Source organism: Globicephala melas, chromosome 11 (genome assembly GCF_963455315.2).
Source record: "Globicephala melas chromosome 11, mGloMel1.2, whole genome shotgun sequence".
NCBI classification, from domain to species: domain Eukaryota; kingdom Metazoa; phylum Chordata; class Mammalia; order Artiodactyla; family Delphinidae; genus Globicephala; species Globicephala melas.
In genome coordinates this window covers 80826646-80845132 of record NC_083324.2, presented here as the reverse complement: position 1 = coordinate 80845132, position 18487 = coordinate 80826646, and the positions used below count along the sequence as shown (strand labels likewise).

Sequence of the window (18487 nt, the reverse complement as noted above, 5' to 3'; positions counted from 1 at the left end):
TCATGGAAGAGGCAGCAAACAACTTTATGAGTTTGAGTTCTCCCATACACAGACACGGTATCTCCATGGTATATATCTCCATGGAAACATGTATGTTTCCATTCAAGTACTGTATTTCTTTGCTCCTGTAATTTCTGTCTTAAAAATTACATTTTTTAACTTGTGCTGGTGATGGGAAATGCAATTATGAATATGAATTTTTAAAAATTCTACAAGCTTGCTAAACTCTTTTATTAATCATCATAATTTGAGTGTTCAATTATCTTGGACTTGCTCCTTAAACAATTCAGCATGTTCCTTATAAAAGTCATGCACTGTAAAAAAGAACAAGGAGTGTTGCTCATCATCCAGTTATACAAAGGGTTAAGTCACAACCCACTGCAGTTGCCCACGGAATGAAGATTCTGGGCTTTGGATAAAGGAGCCCCTAGATAGTTAAGATGCAAATCTAAGGAAGAATTTCAATGATCCCCCAGATTCTTGCATCTTCCTGTGCATAGAAAAGCACTAAAATCATTAACTTGAGACACTTATTCTTCGTGATTAGCAGTGATCTTTTACCAAAATGTATGTTGACTACTTGTATTTCCCAGGGGGGGAAAAATCATATATACTGGCTCCTCCTCTACCTTCCCTGCTACTGAGAGGCTGGTTCCCCAGGCCCTAGTCCTCAGGTCCCTAAATAAAACTTAACTCACACCTTTTACATTATGTGTTTTTCTCTCAGTCAACAATATTTATAATTAATGTTTTAATTAGGTAATACGATCAGCTCTAAAATTTACAATATATTTAAAATACTTAGAGTAACACTCTTCTTCTCACACTTGTCCTCCTTTTCACTGAGTTTCTAACCATCGTTGACTGGAAAATAAAATGCACAACATGAGAGTCATGAGTTAAGTTTTATTTGGGGCAAAATGGCCGGGAGACAGCATTTCAGATAGCTCTAAGAAACTGCTCCAAAGAGGTAGGGGGGAAGGTCAATATATATGTGATTTTGGTGAAGAGGGAGTACATGCAATCAAGCACATACTTTTTGCAGAAGGTTGCTACTAGTCATGAGGAGCAGACGTCACCATGAAGGATTTTAGTGCTTTTCTAGATATGAGGAGATGCAAGAATTGGGCTCGTAAAATCTTCTCCTGAAAATATTTCACTGTCTGAAGACTTGTTCCGCCAGTTTTCCCCAGAGTACAGAGTGCCTCATTCCTGATCTCTACCCTGAACTCCTTTCAGGGGGTGTTGAAGGTCATAATTTAATCCTTGTAGAGGTAGATGGCTAGTGCCAGTTTGTAGTTGACACCATTCACCTCTTACAGGCAACCACTATTATTAATTTTCTTATGTGTTTTTCCAGAGTTTCTTTCTGACTATACAATCGATGAAAAATTAATCAGATGATCTAAGAAAGAAATGGGAAATCTTATTCGAGCCAAACTGAGAATTATAACCTGGGAACAGCCTCTCAGAAAGCTCCAAGAACTGTTCTCCCGTTATAGGTCAAAGCAGTCGTGTAAGTGTTTGAGACAGAGGGCTGTACATTAAATGACATATTATTGACAGTTTATACAATCTAGCCAGTAGTGGGTCATGAGTCATTGCAGTCCTTACAAGATTAAGAAGGAATGCTATCTTTTAAGGAGTTGTCTTGGTGCTGGGAGAACGTTGCTCTATATGGTTGAGCAGCTTTGGTCGATGCATCATGCGGGTACACAATGCACAGTGGAGGGGAGAGAGGAGGCCAAAGGGCAGAGAAAATTTTTTATGTTAAAATTTTTCTTGTCTTGCCATAAAGTATGAATTTTATTTCACACTTCAATTCACAAATGTAGCAAACTATAGACAGAGACCTGCACCTTTCTTTCCTCCCTTTGTTACAACTGAAAAAGTCATTTACTAAAAGCCTCTTCAGTAGCCAGAGGGGAGGGGAGCTGACGGGGCAGGGAGCTAGTAAAAGACTGAGTGTCTGTCTGGGAGGTGGAGGTAGCTACAGAGGCCTGGTAGCGGTGGTTTGCTAGTTTGGACACGTGGTGAGTGTGGGGTGAGCGGGGTATGCCCACTGGGCACCCACACCCCAGTGCAGGTTTAGGTCTCCTTTCCAGGCTCTCCTCTGGCACACCCACCGTTCTTCTGTGTTACCTGTGTGTGTAGAGAAGCCCCTCCCTCGCCAGTCCCCTGCAGTCCCTGGAAGAGACCCTGGGAGAGGCTGTGTGGAATCGACCGAAGGGTGCTCTGCTGTGGTGTAGGGCTCCCCACCTAGGTCCCACTCCCGTATCTCTTGTCTAGGGCTGTTTCTGGGAGCCTGGGTCCGTGCCTCAGGGCATCTGAAGACAGGATTCTTGGGTTGCTTTCACAGACGAGCCTTGAAAATGGGAGTCGTTACATTTTTGCTCCGCCTGGAGACCAGGTCAGTACAAGGGTCTTTAAATTACTCTGTGGTACTGGACAAGAGCCTGGATTTTGGAGTCAGACTGCCTCGTTCAACTCCTGCCTTATTCCTGCCATTTGCTGTGTGACTTTTGGCCAACATCTTAACCTCTCTGTGCCTCATTTTACTGCTTTGTAGAATGGGGCTAATGATATCACCAGGAATCACATTAAACAAATTTGTGATAAAGTTATATATGCTTTTTTATTGGTGCACTAAATAATAAGACCTAGGGACAGGCCTAATAACTGGCAATTTCAAAGTTGCTCTAAGCACGAATGACTCTGACAATATTTGCCTGGTGGTAATGTAATGTGATGTGAAAACATCTGCAGCTTCTATTGCTGACAAAGTCTGGGATATGCTTATTCCATATTGTGGTTTTTGCTCCCATTTATAGTGGAAGGAAATGCTAAACTTCTCCTGGAGGCTAGTAAAAATTAAAATAGTTTTCTCCACCCAGGTTCATGGACCACTTGGAAAGGAGCCCATGGATCACAGAAAATGGGTTGATTTTACTGGCATCTTCTTGCCTGTATTATGAGATTGTTTCCTCTTTGCATTATTTTGTGTCCTTGTGAATGTTCCTTCAGAGGATGTGTAGCCAGAGCCTTCTAACCAGTGACCAAAAGGCCAAGGTTCTTCACTGGGATCTATTGCACCCTGTAACACTGAAAAGTGATTTCAGGTCTCTTAGCTTCAGGCTCTTCATTCCTTACAGAGGATGTGGGGAATTCTGAGTTGCACATGAGAAAGTAAAACTTGAAAACTGTAATTTAACTATAAATGTCTGGACAGAAGCCTGCATTTAACAGGGACACATGTGCAGGGTCCTGTGTTAGGTAATTTCACATAATGTGATCTTATTTGCTGGTCCCCCAAACCCTGTAAGCTAGAAAATATTATCCTCATTGTTTTCAGTAAGAAAAGATATTAGTATTCTAAGAACTTAGCACCAATTCTCAAAGAGTTTTCATAAAAGCACACATATGTAATGAGGGAGCACAGAGTAATGGTTAAAGAGCATGGGCTCTGGACTCACTCTCCCTGAGCTCCCATCCTAAGCATTGCCACTTATTAGCTGGGTGACCTCAGGCAAACTTCCTAAACTCTCTGTCCCTCAGTTTCCCCATCAGTGAAATGGGTTAATAATAGTCCCAACCTTAAGGTGGTTGTTGTCTATATTAAATGAGTTAATTGTTTTAGTGCTCTTGAAACAGTGCCAGGCACATAGAAAGTGCTATAGAAGTGTTTGATAAATAAATGAAAATAAATGAATAACTTCTAGGTCCCAGGTGGTAGCCAGGGGCAAGAATTGCTCTGCTGCAAGATGGCACTGTCGACACCATCCTGGGGTTCACAAAGCAGCCAGTTCCAGCTGATGAAGGCTCTACTCAAGCATGAATCTTTGGCCCCTATTGTTTTAGGGGCCGCTGAAAATGGAAGATGTGGCCTTGACTCTTTCCCCTGAATGGACACAGCTGGATTCAGCTCAGGTGAACTTCTACAGAGCTGAAAAGCAAGAGAACTGTGGCAGCCTGACCTCCTTGGGTAAGACTGATGGGCACTGATTTCTCATAAGGTTTCTTGACTGCCTTTGTGAATTAGAACCTACCAGGCTGTTAGAAGCCATCGAACCCACTTATGTTTGGATCAGAATCATCATTTCTAAACTCTGCTACTGACCAGTTCCTTAACCCTTCTGATCTTGCCTTCTCCTCTGCCCTGTAGTAAGGTTAAGTGGGATGAAGCACTTACAACCTCTAGTACAGGTCCAGCTCATAGTAGATGCTCAGTAAATGCTTATTTCTTCCCCTTCCCTTCCTGTTGCTAGCCCTGATGGTAGAGGAGAGCTGAGGGGGTATCTTCAGGAAGTGGGCCATAGGACCATAGAGTGAGAGCTAGAAGGGACCCAGAGATTGACTGCAGAGCCTGGCCTTAGAGATAAGCATGTGGTGCAGAGGTGCACAAGATTGCAGGGGTGGCACTCCAACTCAGATCTCCTAGTGTTGAAGGTTGAAGCCAGTTTTGTTTGGGGATCCTGCCACTACCTGGAATAATAGGAGAGATGGCTGCCCTTGTTATTGTTTGGTGATCAATTTTTGAGTCCCCACTTCTCCTGTTTTCTTACTAAATGCTTCAAAAGTTCTTTCACTTGCCTTGCTTACTGTTGCCTTCTGTGCAACACTTTTAGTATTTAATCCTAGGTGCACGAGCCTGCCTTACTGTCCTTAGAACTTAGAGCCACTGCACGTATCCCTAGCACAGTCCTCACAACCTTGCCAGTTTGTATCGTTCATCTGATGGACCCATTCCCATCCTTGTCTCCTTCCTCCCCAGTATTCTGTTCTCCCTCTTATTTTCATCCTTATTTTTGTACTTAACTCCTCATCCTTGCCATGTATACACCTCTATAATTCTTGCCTCCCTGGGACTCATCACAAAGCTTTCCCCCGTGGCAGGACATAATTGACAGTTGCTAGTCATTTGTTATTTCAGGTGGTGAGATATGGACTAAGATCAGGGACCTGCCTCCAGATGAGGACCATCCAGAACAGGAGGCTGGGCAGATGCCATGCCACCTGAGTGAAGACACTGCCCAGATTTCTACATGTGCAGAAGCTGGTGCACAGGAGGGCAGGTTACAAAGAAAGCAGGAAAATGCCTCTGGGAGGAGGCGGCACTATTGCCATGAATGTGGGAAGACTTTTGCTCAGAGTTCAGGCCTGACTAGGCACAGGAGAATCCACACTGGGGAGAAACCCTATGAATGTGAGGAGTGTGGCAAGACCTTCATCGGGAGCTCTGCCCTCGTCATTCATCAGAGAGTCCACACTGGGGAGAAACCATATGAGTGTGAGGAATGTGGCAAAGTCTTCAGTCACAGTTCAAACCTTATCAAACACCAGAGAACTCACACCGGGGAGAAGCCCTACGAGTGTGATGACTGCGGGATAACCTTTAGCCAGAGCTGCAGCCTCCTTGAACATCGCAAGATCCACACTGGGGAGAAGCCATACCAGTGCAATGTGTGCGGCAAAGCCTTTAGGCGCAATTCACATCTCCTGAGACATCAGAGGATCCACGGCGATAAAAACGTTCAGAATCCTGACCGTGGAGAGACCTGGGAGAGTCAGGGGAGGATGGGAAGCCAGTGGGAAAATGTTGAGGCTCCCGTGTCTTATAAATGTAATGAGTGTGAGAGAAGTTTCACTAGGAATAGAAGCCTTATTGAGCACCAAAAAATCCACACTGGTGAGAAACCCTATCAGTGTGATACATGCGGAAAAGGCTTCACCCGAACTTCATACCTTATTCAACATCAGAGAAGCCACGCTGGGAAAAAAATTCTGTCTCCATGACCCATGTCTTATATGCCAGAGTTGGTGCTCACTCCTCGTTGAACTGAAGCCACCCTGGAGCCCTTGCTGACTAGAAAATTGTGAGCTGGGCTTTATTTACTCCCACACGTCATCAGGTGTTTGTTAGAAAATAGAGACTGGCTGAGATGAATTATCTTCTACATCTTAGAAGGTGATTGAAAAAAAAAAAACAACTTGTTTGATAAGAGGCTATGGGAGAGTTGTCTGGAAGAGGTCGGCCCTGAAATGGTTTGTTCTGACCTACTCAACTTAAAAGGGCTCCCAAACTGGCTAATTAATTACCCTCAGCCAGCACTTTATGATGAGTAGAAGGCTGTGATTTGGGGGCTGCTGTGCTGACTATTCATCTTGCTTATAATGAAACCTCCATGGTTTGTCAGATTCATGAACTCTTATACACCCATCCCCCCACACACACACCTACACTGTACCAGTGAGATTACCTTCATAGCTCTGAAAATCTGATGTCTAGATTTCTGAAAAATTTGTCACCAAAACCATTTGTGCTTGTGCCTAATTCTGAGGTACTAGGTTCTGAGTTAGTGGTAGTGCATGTCTTGTCAAGCACACAGGAAGGGCAGAGTAGGGTTACGGTAGGGTTACTGCGACAGAAGGAATCCAAATTTCTTTACCAGCCTAGGAATTCTAATATGAATGCCTGAAACAGCTTCTTTATCATTAAATCAATGTGAATATATGTCAACCATCGAATTACATTCTTTTATTAATGTTTCCCTGACACTAATTTTGCTACTTTTGAAGGAGAAAATTGTTCCTATGCAGGCAGTGTGAAAATCAGTTATCACATCAGGATAAAATAATAGATTCTCTAAAGCTCAGCATCATGGTTCTCACCTTTTAGTTCTCTTGGGCCTGACCAAGTGTTCTCTGAAGCTCCTGGCACTATCCTGCCCACAAACTTTCTCCCTCCCCCCAACTGTATCATAGACTACATCAAGACTTATACTTACTAAGTTCAAACTTTCTCTGGGTCAGTGGATTCACACCAGATATTTACAACAAGTATCACTTATGGTTTCAAAACTCCATTTTTAGTGTTGACCATCTTGGTCTTCTTATATATTGAATCCCAAACAAGCTGTGTGGTACCTCTTCCTCCATTATTCATGATGAGAACTTTAAGCATTAAGTTAACTCCTCAGGCTATCTACTTTTCTTTAAACACACTTTGTAAACCGTCTTTTTTTTCTTCCTGATAGTCAAAATTGCAGTCTTACGAATTCAAGTGACAAAAGTTTTTTTAGTCAGCATTATGCAAGAAGTATTTATTATGTGTATTTCAAATGGAATTGCTTTTAAAAAAGTATTTCAGGATGACTACTTTCCTGCAAACTTTATTTGTTAGTGTATCACTTCTCTTTATGACAGAAATATGCTTTTGCTTTTGCATCTACTCACACTTCTCACTTGGCTTCTGGCACCAGCAATCTCTTCCCTATTTACAATATCATTCTAAGACTATTTACAATATCATTTACAAAATTTACAATATCATTCTAAGACTCAGGAATTCATATAGCAAGGTTTTCTGGCCACTTTTCACAATTAATGTTTCACCATTGTGATATATTCTCTCTTGCTTATCCAAAATCCTTTGCAGATCTAAGTCCCTGTTTTTATGCCAGTTTCCAAGCCTTGGTACTTCATAGTTTTCAGGGGACACAAATCTAACAAATCATTATGTAAATTATTTGTATTACAGTAGTAAACAATATAGTTATTTATTTTGTTTAAGTGAATTCTTAAACCAATAAAAATCTACTGTATGATTTCTGAACTTCCTGAACATACTCGTATTAGTCTGGGTCCTTCAGACAAACAGAACCTATAGGATGTACATGTAAAGAGATTTATTATAAGAAATTGACTCACATGATTATGGAGGTTGAGAAGTCTCAAGATCTGCAGTTGGCAAGCTGGAGACCCAGGGAAGCTGATGGCGTAGCTCCAGTCCAAAACCCAGTAGGCTTGAGAACCAAGAAGAGCCAATGATGTTTCAGGTCAAGTCTGAAGGCAGGAAAAGACAAGTCTGAAGGCAGTTCAATGAAGTTAGGCAGGAGGAGTTCCCTATTACTCCAGAGAGGATCAGCCTTTCTTGTTCTATTCAGGTCTTCACCTGATTGGATGAGGACCATCCACATTAGGGAGAGTGATCTGCTTTACGAAGTCGACCAATTCAAATGTTAATCTCATCCCCAAACACCTTCACAGACACACCCAGAAAAATGTTTGACCAAATATCTGGGTATCCACCTCCTAGAGAAATGGAAATAAAAACAAAAATAAACAAATGGGACCTAATGAAACTTAAAAGCTTTTGCACAGCAAAGGAAACCATAAACAAGACCAAAAGACAACCCTCAGAATGGGAGAAAATATTTGCAAATGAAGTAACTGACAAAGGATTAATCTGCAAAATTTACAAGCAGCTCATGCAGCTCAAAATCAAAAAAACAAAAACCCAATCCAAAAATGGGCAGAAGACCTAAATAGACATTTCTCCAAAGAAGATATACAGATTGCCAACAAACACATGAAAGTATGCTCAACATCATTAATCATTAGAGGAAATACAAATCAAAAGTACAATGAGATATCATCTCACACAGGTCAGAATGGCCATCATCAAAATTTCTACAAACAATAAACGCTGGAGAGGGCGTGGAGAAAAAGGAACCCTCATACACTGTTGGTGGGAATGTAAATTGATACAGCCGCTATGGAGAACAGTATGGAGGTTCCTTAAAAAACTAAAAATAGAACTACCATATGATCCAGCAATCCCACTACCGGCCATATACCCTGAGAAAACCATAATTCAAAAAGAGTCATGTACCACAATGTTCATTGCAGCTCTATTTACAATAGCCAGGACATGGAAGCAATTGAAATGTCCATCAACAGATGAATGGATAAAGATGTGGCACATATATACAATGGAATATTACTCAGCCATAAAAAGAAACGAAACTGAGTTATTTGTAGTGAGGTGGATGGACCTAGAGACTGTCATACAGAGTGAAGTAAGTCAGAAAGAGAAAAACAAATACTGTATGCTAACACATATATATGGAATTTTAAAAAAATGGTCATGAAGAACCTAGGGGCAAGATGGGAATAAAGATGCAGACCTACTAGAGAATGGACTTGAGGATAGGAGGAGGGGGAAGGGTAAGCTGGGATGAAGTGAGAGAGTGGCATGGACATATATACACTACCAAACGTAAAATATATAGCTAGTGGGAAGCAGCCACATAGCACAGGGAGATCAGCTTGGTGCTTTGTGGCCACCTAGAGGGGTGGGATAGTGAGGGTGGGAGGGGGGGAGATGCAAGAGGGAAGAGATATGGGAACATATGTATATGCATAGCTGATTCACTTTGTTATAAAGCAGAAACTAACACACTATTGTAAAGCAATTATACTCCAATAAAAACATTAAAAAACATTACAGTAAAAGTTGTGATATTTTTCAATGAAAAAAAAAATATCTGGGTATCCAGTGGCTCAGTCAAGTTGACACAAAATTAACCATCACAATACTGTAGTTTCAGGTACTAGCTAAGTATTACAACTCTTAACCATGCTGCCTCACTGTTGATCTCTAGTTCTTACAAGTGACAGTAGGAGCCTAGGAAATAATGTTTGTAGCCTCCTTACCCTGCTTACAGATCAGGATAAAGAAGGGCTGGTATGAGGCTGAGTGACAAGAGGTAATGACTGGCTTACTACTGTATCCTCAGCACCTAGCAGAGTTCCTGATGAATGAATGATTCTGAAGATTGGTTGATTCTACTTGCTCTTTCACTGCAACATAAAATCCCCCCGGCACCTACTGCTTGAGGCCAAAGTGTTCACATACCTATTTCCAGAAATAACAGTTTTTCTGTTGTAACAGAAAAGAGTCTCTGAGACTCAGTAGCATATGCTACCTGCTGATGAATGTTTAGGAGTTAAGTCCCTGAAGGTAGGATTGAATCCAGCTTTCTAATGCCTTAGTTATTAAAAGTTTGTTTCTTGAGGCTGAGTAGACGGCCACTGAAAAACGAAAGTCAGTGCAAATCTACGCTTACTGGTGTGGAGCTGATCCTCTGTGCCTCCTGATCTCTTCCCAACCTCAGTTACTTTAAGGAAAAGAGGGTTCCCAATGCTCTAGCCATCTCTGTAGGATGGACTCCACATTACTCCCTGAGCTCCCAGTCAAGCAGACAGACAATACTCACCTGGTAGTTGGTGTTGTAACCCTTGAAGTGTCTGTATTACACTTCTTTCTCCACATTTTTGTTTAAAAAAAAAAAGTGTCTAAATTCAACTGATGGAATTTAAGAAAATCTACAATGAAGAGAAAAAAGTTAAAGTAACCTTGGGAGTGAGGGTGACTGGGAGGTGATATGGGGGCATGAAATGGTGAATGACACAGTGCCTCCATTTTTAGGTACTCTTCAGTAAAATGTCTGTTCATGAGTTTTGCCCATAGCTAATTGAATTGTTTGTTGTTTAACTGTTGCGATTAGGTGAGTTCTTTTTATATTCTAGATACAAGTCCTCTGTCAGATATATGGTATAAAAATATTTCCCCCGTCTGTAGCTTGTCTTTTAATCCTCTTAATAGAGTCTGTCACAGATCAAAAGTTTTAAATTTTGATGAAGACAAAATTACTAATTTTTCCTTTAATGAATCATGCTTTTGATGTCAGTTCTCAGAATCTTTGCCTAACTCTAGGTCCTGATGATTTCCTCTTATGTTTTCTTTGAAGTTTTAAGTTATGTCTTATGTTTTAGCCCCATGATCTGTTTTCAGCTGATTATTGTATAAGGTGTGTGGTTTAGGCTGAGTTGTTTTTCTTTTTGTTTTTTGCCTATCAGAGTAATCTTAGCAACATGAAAAGAGTTGGAAGAGTGGCATGGACTTATATATACTACCAAATGTAAAATAGATAGCTAGTGGGAAACAGCCTCATAGCACAGGGAGATCAGATAGCTGCTTTGTGACCACCTAGAGGGGTGGGACCTAGGGGGGGTGGGATAGGGAGGGTGGGAGGGAGATGCAAGAGGAAGGAGATATGGGGATATATGTATATGTATAGCTCATTCACTTTGTTATAAAGCAGAAACTAACACACCACTGTAAAGCAATTATACTCCAATAAAGATGTTAAAAAAAAGAGTTGGAAAATATAACCCATCTATTTTCTGGAAGAAATTGTGTAAAATTGTTGATAATCCTGCCTCTAATGTTTGGTAGAATTCTCCAGTGAAGCCCTCTAGACCTGAAGATCTGGGAACTTTTAAATTATGAATTCAATTTCTTTAATGGCTAAAGGACTATTCAGATTATCTATTTCATCTTGGTTGGATTTTGGTTGCTTGCACTTTTTGAAGAATTGGTCCATTTCTTCTAAGTAGTCAAAGTTATGATTATAAGTGCAAAATTGTTCATTGTCTGCGCTTACAAAGCTTTTAATAAATGCAGGATCTGTAGTAATATCCCCAATTCATTCCTGTTACTAGTGATTTGTATCTTTCCTCTTTTTATCTTGTCGGTTTTACTAAAGGTTTATGTTTTATTGGAAAATTTTTTGAAGAAACAGCTTTGTTTCATTAACTTTTTTCTATTGTTTTCCTATTTTCAATCTCATTGATTTCTGCTATTATCTTTATTATTTTCTTCTTTCTGATGTCTTGGGTTTATTTTGCTCTTGATCTTTAGTTTCTTGAGGCAGGAACTTCAATTATTGATTTCAGACTATTCCACTTTTCTAATATAAGCATTTAGTGCTATAATTTTCCCCGTCAGCATTTCTTTAGCTGTGTCTCACATACTGTGATAGTTGTATTTATTTTCCTTCAATCTAGGTATTAAAAAAAATTCCTTTGAGACTTCCTCCTTAACCTGGGCATTATTTAGAAATGCTTTCCTTAGTTTCTGAATATTTGGAGATATTTCTGTTTAGTTTGGTTTCATTGTGATCAGAGAATATACTCTGTATGATTTCAATTACATAAACAGCATTTTCTGCCACTGCTAGCCATACGGTTATTTCCTATGTATCCTATACTTTTTTTTTTTTTTTAATTTAGCGGTCCTTTCTTTCCTGTAGCCCTAGAAGACTCTCTTTGCCAGCAAACTGGCACTTCCCTCCTTCTGGATGCACTTCTGGGTCCATTGTAGGATTGTAGGAAGGCCTCCAAACTCCGTTGCTCTTGAGAAGTTTGAAGGACCCTAGGCCACACAGACTGAATGGACCTCTTCTCTAAGCTGGACTTCCCTTTCCTTGCTGAAGGAGACACTCTGTACCCCCTATCTGGCAATGTCCAGTATTGATTGTTATGGCCATGGACTCAATTCCCTTTATCTGTAAAATTCTGACACTTCATATATGGTTGGTTGCTGACATTACCGGACTTTTACATGTATAGCATCTAGGGACAGGTAATTTGTATTTGTTAAATAAGGTACTGCTTTACCTCTATTGGCCTGACATTCAACTGTCGTACCTTTGACTGATTAAAAAATGGGCAGAGGAGCTGTGTAGCCATTTTTCCAAAGAAAACATAATATAAATGGCCAATAGGTACATGAAAAGATGCTCAACATCACTAATTATTAGGGAAATGCAAATCAAAACCACAATGAGCTATCACGTCATGCCTGTTAGGATGGCTATCATTATTATCTTTTAAATAAATTTATTTATCTATTTTTGGCTGCATTAGGTCTTCATTGCTGCACGCGGGCTTTCTTTAGTTGCGTCGAGCAGGGGCTACTCTTCGCTGTGGTGTGCAGGCTGCTCATTGCGGTGCTTCTCTTGTTGCGGAGCACGGGCTCCAGTAGTTGTGGCACGCGGGCTCTAGAGTGCAGGCTCAGTAGTTGTGGCGCAAGGGCTTAGCTGCCCTGCGGCACGTGGGATCTTCCCAGACCAGGGCTCGAACCCATGTCCCGTGCATTGGCAGGTGGATTCTTAAACACTGCACCACTAGGGAAGCCCCAGGATGGCTATTATTAAAGAAACAAGAAATAACAAGTGTTGGCAAGGATGTGGAGAAAAGGGAGCCCTTGTGCTCTGTCGGTGGGAATGTAAATTGGTGCAGCCCCTATGGAAGAGAGTATGAAGACTCCTCAAAATATTAACAGAACCACCATATGATCCAGCTATCCCACTTCTGGTTATTTACCCAAAGAATATGAAAACACTAATTTGAAAAGATATATGCACCCCTACGTTCATTGTAGCATTTATTTAGTCAAGATATGGAAACAACCTAAGAGCTCAACAGATGAATGGATAAGGAAGATGTGGTATATATCTACGATAGACTACAACTCAGCTATTGAAAAAGATGAAATCTTGTCATTTGTAATATGCTAAGTGAAATAAGCCAGATGGAAAAACACAAATATCATATGATTTCACTCATCTGTGAAATATAAAAAACGAAGAAACCCCCAAAACACAAAATAAATGAACAAACCAAACCAAACAAAATCAAACGTAAATATGGAGAACAGAATAGTGGTTACCAGAGGGGAAGGGGCTGACAAGAGGGTGAAATGGGTAAAGGGGATCAACAATATGGTGATGGATGGAAACTAAATTTTTGGTGGTGAGCATGCTGTAGGGTATACGGAAGTAGAAATATAATGTTGTAATCATGAAACATACAGTGTTATAAACCAATGTTACCTTAACCAAAAAAAACCCCAAAACCTGTCATGTTCAGTCATATACTTGTGCAGTTTACTGTGTATCAATTTCCCTCAATAAAACTGTTTAAAAAGTCATAACAGATTATACTGCAGATTTTAGGCAAATAACTTGAAAGTCTAGACAAAATGGAGAGTTTTATAAACAAATAATAGATTATCAAAATTGACCCCCATTATAAATAGCCTAAATAGACCATTTTTGTAGAAGAAATAGAAAAAAGTTACCATGGAACTATCCCACAAAAAAGTACCCAGCCCAGATGGTTTCACGTCAGAATTCAACTTTCAAAAACCAGATAATTTCAATGCTTTACAAATTGTTCTAGAACATTAAAAAATAAAAACTTAGCCCTTTTTATGATGCAAGTAAAATCAAAACCTGAACCTGAAAAATACAGAAAATTACAGACCAGTTTTACATAAATATTGAATTAAAATGTACTAAATAAAATATTAGCAAGTAAACACATTAAGAAAACACCATGCCTAAGTGAAATTTATTCCAGGAATGCAAGATTGGCTCAATGTCAGGAAAGCCTGTCATGTAATACAAGAAAATAATAAAATTAAGGGAAAAAAATACTGTCGTTTCTATGGATGCTGAAAAACCCTTTTACAGAACAGAATCCATCTTTTAAAATAGTGACCGTAATGCTTATTCAGAAAATTTAGGCATATACAGCAGATATAAACTCCTAATTGTGAAATAATCATTGCAAAGTTTTGAAATCTGTGGTTCCTATATTTAGTGACCTACTATAAAATCCATAAGCCTCATTTTCATAGAGATTGGGCTACACTGCCAATTTGCTGAATTGGAGCTTCTAAAGGATTCTTCTAAAGGATTCTTCCCTCTTTTAGCCTGTAGGTTTTAGAACTGAAAAGAATAATAAACAAATTACTTAAAGTATTAGCCTTCAGGATATTATGTTATCTATAAGGGAAAATACCTCTATTATTGTCAATAAACTATATGTGAAATATCTTTTTTTAAAATAAATTTATTTTATTATTTATTTATCTTGGCTGCGTTGGGTCTTTTGTTGCTGTGCACGGGCTTTCTCTAGTTGTGGTGAGCGGAGGCTACTCTTCGTTGCAGTGTACGGGCTTCTCATTGCGATGGCTTCTCTTGTTGCGGAGCACGGGCTCTAGGCACACGGGCTTCAGTAGTTGCGGCACACGGGCTCTAGAGCACAGGCTCAGTAGTTGTGGTGCACGGGCTTAGCTGTTCCGCAGCATGTGGGATCATCCCGGACCAGGGCTCTAACCCATGTCCCCTGCATTGGCAGGTGGATTCTTAACCACTGTGCCACCAGGGAAGCCCTCTTTTTCTATCTTTAAAAAAACAAAAACAAAAACAAAAAAACCAAATCTGGGAAATATATACTCTGTGAATGACACCTATATGGCCTTCTGTTGCGAGAACACAGAGGCAGTGCCAAATTTAGGAAAGCAGCCAACGTCCAACAATTCAGTGACGTGGTTCCTTTCATTATGTTTACTGAAACTTCAATAATGTCATTTTTGTGCCCTGATGTACTCATACAAGCCTATTTAGCCCATAAAAATAATATATATATGTGTATATGTATATATATAGTTACAATAAACAATATTGTTTACACTTGAATGAATTTAAGATATGAGATTAGAGTGGGCATGGGAAAATAACATGTCCCCAGTGAAGAGATAATCATCTCAGAGATAGTGTCACAAGTCCAGGGATGCAGGTAAACAACTTAATTTCAAAAGTCCTGGTTGCTTATGTTTACAGACTCCTTTGAAAAGCGAAAAGAACTTCTGACTTTTCCTTTTCCTGACTTCAGACGTTCATTGAATGTTTTTAGTGGCTACAATGGGAAATTTAAGATATCCATTCCCCATACTTCTTGCCCATTTACATTAATTATATTAATTTTCCAATATCATGGAGACTATTGTTGAGGCTTGATGTCTGTCCATACAACTCCCCACAATATTCTCATTTAAAAGAGCCTCCCTAATATGGACTCACTGCTGTTTACTAAGGCCCAACCTCTATCTGAAGATTTTTCCATACTCATCACACTGTCAGTTTTTCTTTAGTGTGATTTCTCCAATGCTGAATAATGCTGGTGATCCCGTGGAAAACATTTCCACGTTCATCACGTTTGTAAGATCTATCTCCTATGTCAATTCTCTAGTGCAGTCAGTCCTGACTTCTGGGTGAAGGCCTTCCTTCCTACTGCCTTCACATACGGTTCTATAAGTTTTCCACGCTGAATAAAGGCATCCTTACAGTTATCACATTTTATGCAGTCTCTTGCTCGTGTGGATTTTCTGATATCAAATAAGGCTGCTTTGGCTGATGTCAAATATAACTTTCACACATTCCTTATACTGATAGCATTTTCCCCTGTGATGGATTTCCTAGTGGGAAAGGAGGGACCCCTGTAAACAAAAGCTTTTCCAAAAGTGTTGCTCTCAGAGACATTCTCTTTGGTATGTACTTCCTAATGCTGAATAATGACTCATCAGTAACTAAAGCTTTTACTAACTTACTGCATTGATACTGTAATTCTACAGATTCCCCCCACATGATTTAGCATCTTCAGAAATTTTTTTGTGTTGGAGACAAGTCCTTATTTTCATTCTCAGTAACACCATCTAAAAAAAATGCACAGACAATTCAAATGTCAGTTGTCTCTTCCGCTGAGATCATGAGACTTATGATGAGAAACAGCGATAAAAATAAAACCCAGTTTTATCTAAAGTGCATGCCTTTTCAGTATCCCTAAACTACCAATTCAATTTTGAAAAGCACGCAAGAAGGCATGTGAAGTTCCAGTTTGAGAAGAGACAGCTGGACCGTCAGAAAGAGACTGGAAGAGCATACAGAATTTTCTCACAAAATGTGACAAAGAATCAGAAAGGTATAATCAAAAAAGTTAAGAAGAGATCAGTTTGAATCTGGAGGTTGAAAAAAAGGGAATATCATGAAACCAAGAGAAATTTTAATTTGCTAAAGGGTAGTTAAAAGTACCATTTACACCAAATGAATGTACCTAGGCCACTAGTATAGACAAAATGCTCCATAAATGTTTGTTAAATGGATCAACAAACAATGGCATATAATAAAAGTTAACTTGAAACAACAGGCAGATCAGTTTCAAAATGCATACTATTTTGATGTGGGGAAATCAGTAAACTGGAAAAATAACAGTGGGGAAAATAATTTTTTCAGTTAATATGCAGGATTAAAAGATAAGAAAAACATTTTGAAGCTAAAGGAGTTGAATAAGTCAAAACAATAACAAAACAAAACACAGACACCTCCCAAATATTACCCAGAGTTTCTACCTAAAGAATTGGGCAAAGAGACCGGTAGGGGCAAGGTTTCCAGGGAAAGGACACTAACAAGAGTTCTAAAAACCTTCTTTTCAAGGATGTCTTCTTTCTCTGCAGACATTCTTTCTCATCTGCTTTCCATTTCATAAGGCAATAACGTGAGAGTTTAAACTAAGATAGGGTCTTAATAGACTGGACCTGACACCTCTTGATTCCAGGGTACTATCTTGCCATAAGCATACCTTGTTCTATCTGGGCCCTAAAAGCAATGGGATGAAGATAGTCTTGGAAAATTGAATTTGAAGCTGTCCTTCAGTAAAAACACCCAAATAACAAAAAAATCCCAATATAGGCAGAGAAGGTTTCAGAGGTGTACATGAAAACCCGGCGGAATTAAAGCCCATGAGGGAGATACTGGGTTATGGCTCCAGAGACATCTGGTGGATCCTAAAGTTGTTTTGCTGCTTTCTGTTCTATTCCTCAAGCCTTTCACTAGTCAAGCCATAAATGATCCTCCCAACCCTTCCCACCTGATGGCTTGTCCTTCAAGCTGTCTCTTCAACCTCTCTAGCATTAACTGATGCCTCTTCTCTACGTTCTGAATGATATTATCCTCCTTAGGTCTGCAGCTCTACAGGCAGAGGTCAGGACCTGCTTCAGCGCCTGCTCCTTGGTCTGTATTTCTGGTCTCAGCATCTGTGGGGAGAGCTCCCCGAGTCTTCTGACAGCCCTGTGAGGTCCAAATATCTCTTTCCTGGTAGCAACAACTTAAAGTTGGAAGAAAGATTTTGTTTTGCCAGTCTGATTCTTGGTCCCAGGCACAGCCCTCTCCCTCTACCATCAGTCACTATTAGAGATCTTTCCTGCAAGAAGACTGCCATTCTGGAATAAGCGAGCTCAGGAGAAGATTCACTCCAGCTTGGGGTTCACACTGATTTTTCAGAAGTATATCCTTGTAGCTAGTCTTCTTCCTGAGGCATAGAACAACACTGTTAACAGAAACTCTAAATTTTATTTAGCTCTTACCCAAGAACTCACTTACCTGACAATGCACTGAAATAAAAAAAGGAACTCTGTCAGAAAGCTAAAAAAATTAGAAGACAGAGTGGGAGTGACTGCAAATTATTAGTAAACACTATCTGCTATAATCTCTTACTTCCTAGTTTAAGTTAATAAAGCTTGAGAGAAAGACCATGACCCTCCTCCCTTTGGTTCTCCCCTTCTAAGAAGCCCAAATGGTAAAGAACATTAGAGATCAGAAAATAATGGCTAATATTTATTGAAAATTGACTGTGAATTTACTCATCTAAGCAGATTTTATCATTCCACTGACAGATCAATGATACTGAAGCACAGAGGGATTAAGTAATTTGCTAAAAGTCAAACAAGTGGATTCTATGTCGCTCCTTGTGTTCCGACTTATTCTAGGGAGTCATGAGTGGGATCATCTCAAAGGAACCCAACTTTCCTTTTACCAAATTGGGATTCCAGACCTTCCTCTTTTTCTCAACAGCCCCAATAACCTAAGACAACTCAGGACTTGGAAGCCATCTTTAACTTTCGCCTGCAACTCAATTCGTCGACTGAACTTCACCGGAGTCCCTAAAAGGCCGAATC

The 18487-nt window shown here is 39.9% G+C and overlaps 2 protein-coding genes across 5 annotated transcripts in view; one reads left to right on the top strand and one right to left on the bottom strand.

The window, feature by feature from the left end:
• The window catches only part of ZSCAN12 (zinc finger and SCAN domain containing 12), a 46740-nt gene that overhangs the window by 3725 nt on the left and 24528 nt on the right, over positions 1 to 18487 (bottom strand). For 2 of the 4 annotated variants that reach the window (XM_070046756.1, XM_070046755.1), the window contains exon 5: positions 7708 to 7842. In XM_070046756.1, the coding sequence (XP_069902857.1) occupies positions 7731 to 7842 (112 nt within the window). In that variant the 3' untranslated portion in view covers positions 7708 to 7730. Of the gene's footprint in view, positions 1 to 7707; positions 8092 to 12494; positions 17842 to 18487 lie in introns of those variants that run through there. The other 2 variants (XR_011377835.1, XM_070046754.1) reach the window with 2 other exon arrangements.
• On the top strand, positions 3762 to 5963 carry LOC132598131 (zinc finger protein with KRAB and SCAN domains 4-like). The gene is given in 3 exon segments (XM_060308207.1): positions 3762 to 3856; positions 3858 to 3982; positions 4931 to 5963. Coding segments are annotated over 3 exon segments (1083 nt in total). The 3' UTR covers positions 5794 to 5963.